Here is a 10,790-nt window from a genome sequence, read left to right as displayed (position 1 = left end):
AGGATCTGATCTTAGCCCTGTGGAGTTTTTAGTATATTATGATGCATCCATCTTGGGTTTGGACACAATATTGATGCAAAGGGGCACGTCAATTCCTACGCTTCGAGGCAGTTGAAGCCTCACGAGGCAAACTACCCAATGCACGACATGGTGTTGGGGGTGGTTTTTTTTCACCCTCAAGATTTGGCGACACTACCTTTATGGGGTCCGTTGTGCCATTTACATGGACCATAAGAGCCTGAGGTATCTGATGGACCAGCCAAATCTGAAAATGAGACAGCGGCGATGGTTGGAATGGTGAAGGATTACGATTGTGAGTTCCTCTACCACCCGCCTAATGCCAATGTTGTGGCCGATGCACTTAGCTGCAAGGCATTCGCAACCCTAATCAGAGACACCTATCTGAGGATGACAGTAGTGACTCCACTTTTGAAGCTGATCCGGGAGGCCCAGCAAGAGGCTATGAAAGAGGAACACCAGAAGAGTGAGCGTATCGTGGGTCAAATTTCCTCCTTCGACAATGATAGTCACAGGTTGTTGACACTCCATCGCAGATTGTGGGTTCCGTACATGGGTGGTGTGCACCAGATCTTGATGGAGGATGCGCACAAGTCCATATTTTCCATCCATCCCAAGGAAACAAAGATGTATAGAGATCTTCATCGTGATTACTGGTAGCCTTGCATGAAGCAGGATGTAGCCTGGTACATTGAGAGGTGCTTGACCTGTAGGAAGGTCAAGGATGACCACCAGAGACCTCACGGCAAGACGTAGCCGTTGGATATCCATGTGTGGAAATAGGAGGATATTACTATGGATTTCATCACAAAGCTTCCCAGGACCGCACAGGGAGTGGACTTGATTTGGGTTATCATGGATCAGTTGACCAAGAGTTCCCATTTCATTCCGATCCAGGAGAGCATTTCGGCCAAGAAGCTGGATGACATGTATATCAGAGAGGTAGTAGCTCGGCATGGGGTACCAATTTCCATGATTTCCAACCGAGATGTACAGTTCACCTCCCTATTCTGGAAAAAATTTCACGACAAGTTGGGTACTCGTCTGCACTTTATCACGACGTTTCACCCGCAGATGGATGGTCAGAGTGAGAGAACCATCCAGAATTTAGAGGATATGTTGCGGGCATGCACTCTAGACTTCGGTGGTAGTTGGGATACCTACCTTCACTTGGTAGAGTTTTCCTACAATAATAGCTACCACGCCAGCATCGACCTTCCTCCCTTTGAGATGCTTTATGGGAGGAAGTGCAGAACCCCAATATGCTGGGGTGAGGTTGGACAGAGGGTCATGGGGAGTACCAAAGTGGTATTCAAGATGACAAAGAAGATCCAACAAGTCCATAGTAGACTTCAGACGGCCCAGAGTCGGCAGAAGAGCTACGCCAACAGACGTTGATCAAACCTGGAGTTTTAGGTGGGAGATATGGTCCTTATGAAGGTGTCACCTTGGAAAGGTGTCATCCAGTTCAGGAGGTGGGGCAAGTTGGGCCCCAGATACATTGGTCAATTCAGGGTATTGGTCTGGGTGGGTCGGGTTGCGTATCGATTGGATCTGCCATCCGAGCTTAGTAAGATCCACAACCCCTTTCATGTCTCCCAGCTACGGAAATTCTTAGTAGATGACTCCGCGGTGGTGCCTTTAGAGTATATTCAGGTGGATGACAGCCTAAACTACAACGAGCGACCGATAGCCATCCTCGACAGGAAGACGAAGGATATGAGGTACAAGAGGGTAGAGTTGGTAAAGGTGCAATGGAAGCACCACAAGGGCTCGGAATGGAATTAGGAGCCGGAGGGTGAGTGTAACGACCCAAATTTTACAAAGAAATTTTTCATTTTTAATTAGTAAACATGCTTTCATAAACCATGAAATTCAAACATATATGTTTTCAAATCCACATTCATTACAAATTTGTTTGAATCATCAGAGTGTCCCAAAACATATTAGTGAAAAAGAGAGATAGAGTGCACACCGCACCATCACTCCTTTCCTTTGCCCTTGGGCTCAGATGTACCTGAAACAAATACACAAACGGTAAGCTTGAAAGCTTAGTGAGTTCCACAGAGCACACCCACCCACAAACACATAAAACATATCATGCTAGCTAACAGCTATATACAACACATAAGACATGCAAACAACACATAAGGAAGCCCTGGAAACCCTACCGGGTCTTACTCCGGGTGCCATGGTAAACCCCACATGGTCTTAGCCCAATGCCTCGGGAACCCCCTGTGTTCTTTGACCTAGGATATCAAGGAAACCCTCCAAGGACTTACACCTAACTGCCTCGGGAACCCCTCGAGGTCTTTGACCTAAGATGCCAAGGAAACCCTCCAAGGTCTTACACCTAAGTGCCTCGGGAACCCCCTGAGGTCTTCCATGTACAATACACATAAACGACTAGCACATTACATATCAAATAGTCCAAATAGCATATACATAACAGTTAATGGGTCGGCCTTGGTGCCTTCAAACCCATTGGTATGGTGAGGAGACTCACATCTTTCTGCTGAATACAAAAGCTACTCTCTTAACAGTCTGAATCTCCCGTGTTGAATAATAATTATAAATAATATTAGGACCTTAGATTAGTCAAAGGAAAAACCCAAACTCCAAACCCATCTATGAGGCCCAATTATCCTTCCCTTGCTAATGGGCCCAAAATCCAAATCCAAAATTTATTAATTAGCCTTTTAGCCCAATAAGGCCCAACCAATATATCCATGACCCATAACACATGAAATAGCCCATAACTCACGGAATGCAACCAATTCAGTAACTAGAATGAGGTCCAAAAGCTCAAAGGCCCAAAACAGATTCGACTTAATCTGTAAAGCCTACACTCGGCGTACCGCTCTGGTACGCGCAGCGTACTGGGTCTTAAGGACTACGTGTAGCGTACATTGAGTACGCCCAGCGTACCTCCAAATTAAGCACTTTCTCCGTTAAGGGCTTAATACCTGATTCTTTTACATCCAAAGGACAGATCTGAGTTGTTTAATACGTCCTAAGGCATAAAGTTGGCAACTTTATGCCTTTGCATGCATCATAAACACCCGACTCCACCACTAAGACCTTTCCAAGGTCCTTAACCCATGCATGAGGCCAATACTTCCACCAAGACTCCATTTTTGTGTTGAAACAGGACTAAGGGACCTCAGATATGTTATTTCCATTCTCTAGAGTTTCTTAACTCCCAAGAAAAGGTCCAAAATAAACAAAAGGGACAAACTAGAAAATCCTAAATAGATTTAGTGATTAAGATGGAAAGGTGCAATCTTTATACCTCTAGAATCTTTGCAAGATGACAATTATGCAGTATCTTGAAGCACTAGCTTGTTCGAAGCTTGTATAACCACATATTTTTCTTGGAACAACTCTAAAATGGCCACCAAGAACCCTCTCCTTAAGCTCAAAACTCTCACACACAATATCACTGCTGAAGGTAGACGAAAAGAGGCTCAAGAGGCTGATAGAGTTTGGTCCAAGAGGCTAAAAGATGATTAAATAGGAGACAAGTCCGAGATTTAGGGTTTTGACCCTCTTATGCGTACGCCCAGCGTACCCTCATGTACGCCCAGCGTACATGAGGCTCCTCCGCAATCAATCATGCAGAGTACGCTAACCGTACTCATATGTATGCCCAGCATACTCAAGGGACTAATTAATCTAAAACGTAAATTCTTGAGGGTTTCAATACATACCAGGTTTAGGGTGTTACAACTCTCCCTAACTTGAACTAAACTTCGTCCTCGAAGTTCGTAACTGTATATAGATCGGGATAACTCTTCTGCATCTCCTCCTCCGGCTCCCAAGTCCATTCGGATCCCTTCCAGTGCTGCCATTGTACCTTTACCAACTTCACTTCTTTGTTGCAAACACCCTTCGTCTTCCTATATAAGTTGGAGATCGAATTCTCAACATAATTCAGGCTCCCATCCACCTGAATGTCATCCAAAGAAACGACTACAAACTCATTAGCAACACACATCCAAAACTGAGACACATGGAAGGTATTGTGAATCTGACTAAGCTCCTCTGGAAGCTCTAAATGATATGCCACCTTGCCCACTCGAGCCATGATCCTGAACGGGCCTATAAACTGGGGCCCCAACTTACCCCTTTTCCGAAACCTGATAACCCCTTTCCAGGGCGACACCTTTAGTAGTAAAACACCCCTACCTGAAACTCAAGGTCCGAATTCCACCGGTCAACATAACTTTTCTAACGGTGTTGTGCAACTCGCAATCAGTCACACACCTACTGAATCAATCTGGTGGTCATGAGCACTACCTCAGTGCTCCCCATGACCCGATGCCCAACCTCATCCCAACACATCGGGGTCCTGCACCTCCGTCCATATAACATCTCGAATTGAGCTCGGTTGATTCTAGCATGATAATTGTTATTGTACGAAAACTCTACCAGTGGGAGGTACGTATCCCAACTCCCTCCAAAATCCAGCACGCATGCTCGAAGCATGTCCTCTAGCGTCTGGATCGTCCTCTCACCCTGACCGTCAGTTTGAGGGTGGCACACCATACTGAAATGCAGTTGAGTGCCCAGTTCCTCGCGAAACTTCTTCCAGAACCTAGAAGTGAACCGGACATTCCAGTCGGAGACTACAGACACGGGTACCCCGTGTCTAGCCACTACCTCACGTATATAAAGTGGGCACTCTTCGTCAGCCTATCCACGATCACCCATAGCAACTTTATGATGAAGTCCATGGTGATCTCCTCCCACTGCCACTTAGGAATGGGTAGTGGTTGAACCTTTCCATGAGGCTGTTGACGCTCGGCCTTGACCTTCCTACAGGTCAAGCACCGCTCCACGTACCAGGCAATTTCCCATTTCATGCAGGGCCACCAATAATTCATCCTCAAGTCCCCATACATTTTTGTAGCTCCTGGTTGTATAGAGAACTTGGAATTATGTGCTTCCTCTATTAACCTCTGCCTTACTCCCCTTGTCACTGGTACCCATACTCAGCCACACTTAATTAAAAGGCCACGGCTATCCATGATGAACAAAGGATATTGTCCCCAAATTTTCTCTATCTTCCAGTTCTCCTTCTTCGCCCCCTTGACTTGGGCCTCCTTGATCATATCTAATAGAGGCGAAGTCACGGTCATCCTCATACAAATGTCCCTAATTGGGGACCCCATCGTCCTGCGGCTTAATTCATCGGCCACCACATTGGCCTTCCCTGGGTGGTGTAGAATCTCGCAAATCATAATCCTTCAACACATCCAACCACCTCCTTTGTCGCATGTTGAGGTTCTGCTGATCCATCAGATACTTCAGACTCTTATGATTGGTATATATAGTGAACGACACTCCATATAAATAGCGCCTCCAAATCTTGAGGGCAAACATCACTACCCCCAATTCCAGGTCATGAGTGGGGTAATTCGCCTCATGAGGCTCCAACTGTCTCGAGGCGTAAGCTATCACATGCCCCCTATGCATCAATACCGCACCTAACCCTGAGATCGACGCGTCGCAGTACACCACCAAATCATCCAACCCCTCAGGTCGTACTAGAATCGAAGCCTCACATAACCTCCTCCTCAGGGTCTCAAAATCCATTTGTTGATCTGCACCCCATCAAAAAGTCACATTTTTCTTGGTCAGATGGATCAATGGCACATCAATCTTGGAGAAATCCTGAATAAATCTCCGATAGTAGCCCGCTAAGCCCAAGAAGCTACGAATCTCTGATGCATTCTTCGGTACTTCCCACTGCATTACAGCCTCAACCTTGATTAGGTCAACCGAAATACCCTCCTGATTGATGACATGCCCCAAAATATCTACTTCTCGCAATCACACTTGGAGGACTTCGCATAAAGTTTCTCCGCCCTCAGGGTCTCCAATACCTCCCTAAAATGCTACTCGTGTTGCTCTCTGATCTTAGAGTAAACTAGAATATCATTGATAAAAACAATCATTGACCGATCCAGCATCGGCCTACACACTTTGTTCATGAGGTCCATGAATGATGTTGGGTGTTGGTGAGCCCGTAAGGCATCACCACAAACTCATGGTGCCCATACCAAGTTCTAAAATCCGTCTTTGGTATATCCTCATCCCGAATCCTCATGTGATGATACCCAGATCGAAGATCAATCCTGGAAAACCAAGACGCACCCTAAAGCTGATCAAATAAATCATCGATCCTCGGCAATGGATAACAGTTCTTCACCGTTAGTTAATTCAGCTCTCTGTAATCGATGCACATTCTGTGCGATCCATCCTTCTTTTTCACGAAAAGAATCGGTTCCCCCATGGGGAACTGCTCAGACGGACAAACCCTCGGTCTAGCATCTCTTGAAGCTATGTGGCTAACTACTGCATCTCCGGTGGTGCCAACCTATATGTCGCTTTTGTTATCGGAGCAGCACCCGACACCAAGTCAATATGAAACTCCACCTACCTCTCCGGAGGCACGCCTGGTAACTCTTCTAGGAAAAGGTCCCAAAAATCTTGTACAACTGGCACACTGTTCGCATCCATCGCGGTCTCAACCCTCGTATCCGAGATGTAAGCCAGAAATCCCGTGCGTTCCTGATGTAAAAACCTCCTAGCCCTCGCAGCCGAACAGAGGTTCGATCTCTGCGAGGCCCTCTCACCATGAATAACCAGTTCTCCCCCACTTGGGGTTCGAACCCTTACCAACTGGTGCTCGCAATCAATCATGGCCCCGTTGGCCCCCAACCAGTCCATCCCGACAATCACTTTTGACCCTCGCAACGGTCACACCCAAAACCAAGAATTGCGGAAACGTTCTGGGGCAAAGGACATCATGTACAGTATCACAACAATGAAAAGTAGTAAACAAGAAACAACATCATCCATTGTATTAATAATATAATTATTATACAAGTGTTCTGTCAAATTTTGATAAACACTAAAGCATAAATCAAAATAAAAGAGGAGTCTTGAACGAGCTCCATCTTCCTTTCTCCTTGCATCGGTACCTGTCTATAATGACCTGAGGATGCAAGTAATTTTGAAAGCGAGTATCAGCTTCGAAGCTGGTGAGATCATAAGTATTTTAGTGTCTTAATTTGTATGTAAGAATTTGTAAGTTTATGAACTGTAAGTATAAAAATGTTTGTAAAACAACTGTAAACGTTTGAAAAACCCTAGAAATCCCTATGATTCCTACTATTATATAAGGGTGTCTTCTACCAAGACCTAACTGTTCTCAATGTAGTCTTCTACCAAGAATTAACTGTTCTAAATGTTCATTTTATGTAAAATTGTGTAATTTTCCCAAGTGTAACTATCATTAAAAAAATATGGTTTTTACATTTATAGTTTAAGTGAATAGATAATTAAATATATGTACATGGAAAATTAATGTAGTACTAAAATGTAGCGCTATAAGAACTACTGCTGTACTAACTACCTTAAACCGGATTTATATTAAGGTATCATGTGATTAATTGTACCATACTATCGACTGGATAAACAACGACAAATGTAAGACGTAAAAAGAAATGACGTTTGGCACCCGCAAACCTACAGGTCCGGCTGTAGCTAGCAACAAGGTGTAGGATAGTCAATCCAGTATTGATCTATACGCAACGTCACGCTCTCCCTCCAAGAGACTCTGGCAACAACTCGGGCCGTGACATTTAAGGCATGCTCCGATACAGTGGATCACAATTCTGTCAATGTATACATGTATATGTAAAGAACTGTTCTAGCTGTAATGTACGTGCTCTCTACCTAGCAAGTATAGTAATGTACTCGTTCTAGTATCGTTGTATCTGTTCTCTTTCTAGTATAGTTGTATATGTTCTCTTTCTATTATAGTTGTATATGTTCTCTCCTAGTATAGTTGTATATGTTATCTTTCTAGTATGTTTTGACTCATGAATGAACTGACTCATGGTATGATATCGCGTTCTAGTAATAGTTCTAGTATCTTCCTAAACTACCCATATGGTAGTTTACTAGTAATCTAACTGGTACGTATGGACATGGATGTATACCCTTGCTACCCAAGGGCATGGGATGAACTGGAAGGGCCTTTATGACTATATATGTACATATGTTATATAACTAATATTTAAACGACCTTCGGACGAGTACCCGATATCCCACCAGACCACATCTCAAGCGCGAAAAGGAAATAGGGTGGATAGCCTTCCTAAGTCTTTTAAACATTTCTTATATAACTATACATATAAAGGCATGCAATTTATAATATAAAAGCATAAATAAGTTTTGTAAAACCTTTGAACATAATTATTATCTTAAGAAAAGATCGACTTGATGTCAATCTATAAAACGGTTTGAAGGCATGGGTTTGATAAAACAACTTAGTATAAGGAACCATTTGTTTGAAACACAATTGTAAATAATTTTGAAGTAAAACATACAGAGTAAAATGCACAGTGTAATAAGGAGTTTTAAAACATATAAAATGTTTATGAAAATCATTTGAAGGAAACTGTTTCGTAAAACGGCTAATGAGTAGTAAATCATATAAATGTTGCTTATTAATCACATGTGATTGATATAATAAGTAGCATGATTCTACTTGTATCCCCCCCCCCCCCCCCATAAAACATTTAAAAATAGTTAAAACATTGTTTAATGGGTATGAACTCACTTGTGGTGAGAGGATTGGATTGAAGTGTCAGATACCGTGCTAGGTGGCTGTAACACCATGATTTTCGAGACAAAAAAATCTTTATTGAAATAATCAATTTAATATTAATACACTTGTTTAAAACCTCGTTCATAATAGAATTACAAAACGTAGTTTCATTTTCAGTTAAATAGAAAACCAGGATCCTCCAAAACACAACTCTTTCTTCGGTGTGTACAATCGAATCGTTGCCATCCTGCGTTACTGTAAGAACCTGAAACAACATAACATAAACAACGTAAGCACGAAGCTTAGTGAGTTCCCCAATATACACCTTACGCACGTACGCCTTTCCAGGCCCTGACCTTCCGGTCCACTGCACAATGCCTTCCGGCCCATGAGATAATCGCCTTCCGGCCCAATAGATATTTGCCTTCCGGCCCCTAAGATAATTGCCTTCCGGCCCATAAGATAATTGCCTTCCGGCCCATAGAATAATTGCCTTCCGGCCCATACACATATATAACACATAATACAATTACTCTAACACATAAAGCACATATATCATATATCAACCTGCCTTCCGGCCCGAAACATATTCTAACACATAAAGCATATATATCACATATCATACCTGACCTTTCTGTCACATAATACTTTGCCTTCCGGCCCATATAACATGCATATCACGCGTAACTACTAACTTCCATTTACAGTATGAATACATAACGCATAACATGTTTGACCTTCCGGTCACACAATCAAACCCTTCCGGGTAAAGTATAGTGAGAAGACTCACCTCGCGGACGCTGGGAGATAGCAACTCCTGAAGTCCCTTGCACTTGATCCTCCGAGCTACAAGCTCCCTGTAACATCATATATCTCTTATTAACACTTCTATCTTCCACGTTAACTGACCCTAAGAAATCACACCGGTCATCTCTAGTCAACAGTCCATTGTCAGCTCGACTGGACTCGGCGAGTTCCCTGGCGACTCGGCGAGTCTGGTCGTTCTTTAATCCTCTAAAATTCCCCTTCTACTCGTCGAGTATCCCCTTTAACTCGACGAGTTACTCCTGGAAGAATCGCGGGGCCACCCCGACTCCACTCGCCGAGTCTGAAGAACAAACTCGGCGAGTCCCAGTGAATCTTCAAGCTACTCGCCGAGTCCGATCATCCGACTCGGCGAGTCCACTCCATGCAGTCGATCGAACTGCTTCCTGAGGTACATATTTTCCCGAATATACAACATGGATCCTTCTGGACCTCTAAGGGTCCTAATGCAAAATTATAAACGTTGAATAACAACACAACAAACCATCTAGACTCCAAATGGGTTCCATAAACCCTAAATCTATATATACATCAATCACAGGAGAATGTAATTCGAGTTATTACCTGAATGATGTACCTTCCATGTCCCCAAACTTCAGAACTCGAACTCCCTGCAGTTCCTTTAACTAAAACCCTTCTCCTCCTTGCACAACAATTCCTTCAAGGTCACCCATGGCCTTCAATCTTGCTCTAGACGCCTCAGTCGTTTAGGGTTCTCTTCAATCGGCCAAAAGACGAGCAATGACGGCATAAGATCCCTTATATACGTCCCAAACTGAACGGCTAGGGTTTTCCGCTGAACAGCGTCGACTCGCCGAGTCTATACCTGGACTCGTCGAGTCCAGCCGCGAACCCGCGACCACAACTGCGACCCTACTCGGCGAGTCTGGCTCCAACTCGCCGAGTCTCCCCTTTAAAACACCCCCCAAAATGCAATTAAACAATACTTAAGATTTTGGGCTGTTACAGTGGCAAACGGAGACTTGTTCACACGCACGAGCCTAGTTATCATATAATGAGCATATATATAACTAATTAGCCAAATAATAACTAATAAATTAATTTGGGACACTCTAGAACATGAAAACACTTTGTATAAGTGTTATAAGTCGTAAGGGTTGCCTCTAAGTTGTTGTGGGACAAGGCTAAAGGGGTTTAGGGTTCCAAAGGCCCCTATATATGTGTTTACTCTTCAATAAACTCCACACAAGGAGTTTACGGTCCAAGATCTTCTTGGGCCGTGAACACCCAAACTTTGGTGTTTCTTCGCTATTTTCTTGTCCTAATTACACCTGTATACAAGCCTAAGGTGGTAACACATCAC

At 43.7% G+C, this 10,790-nt stretch overlaps 1 protein-coding gene across 1 annotated transcript; it reads left to right on the top strand.

Annotated features, from left to right (window-relative positions):
• The first annotated feature begins 285 nt into the window (after positions 1 to 285).
• LOC145040010 (uncharacterized) lies at positions 286 to 678 on the top strand. Its single transcript, XM_078988005.1, has one exon. It carries the CDS (start codon positions 286 to 288, stop codon positions 676 to 678), a length of 393 nt encoding a protein of 130 aa, XP_078844131.1.
• The last annotated feature ends 10,112 nt before the right edge of the window (positions 679 to 10,790 follow it).

The sequence above is a fragment of the Lactuca saligna genome, chromosome 4, assembly GCF_052625555.1.
Source record: "Lactuca saligna cultivar CGN05327 chromosome 4, ASM5262555v1, whole genome shotgun sequence".
In the NCBI taxonomy this organism is placed as follows: Eukaryota; Viridiplantae; Streptophyta; class Magnoliopsida; order Asterales; family Asteraceae; genus Lactuca; species Lactuca saligna.
This window is presented reverse-complemented; position numbering and strand designations above follow the sequence as displayed.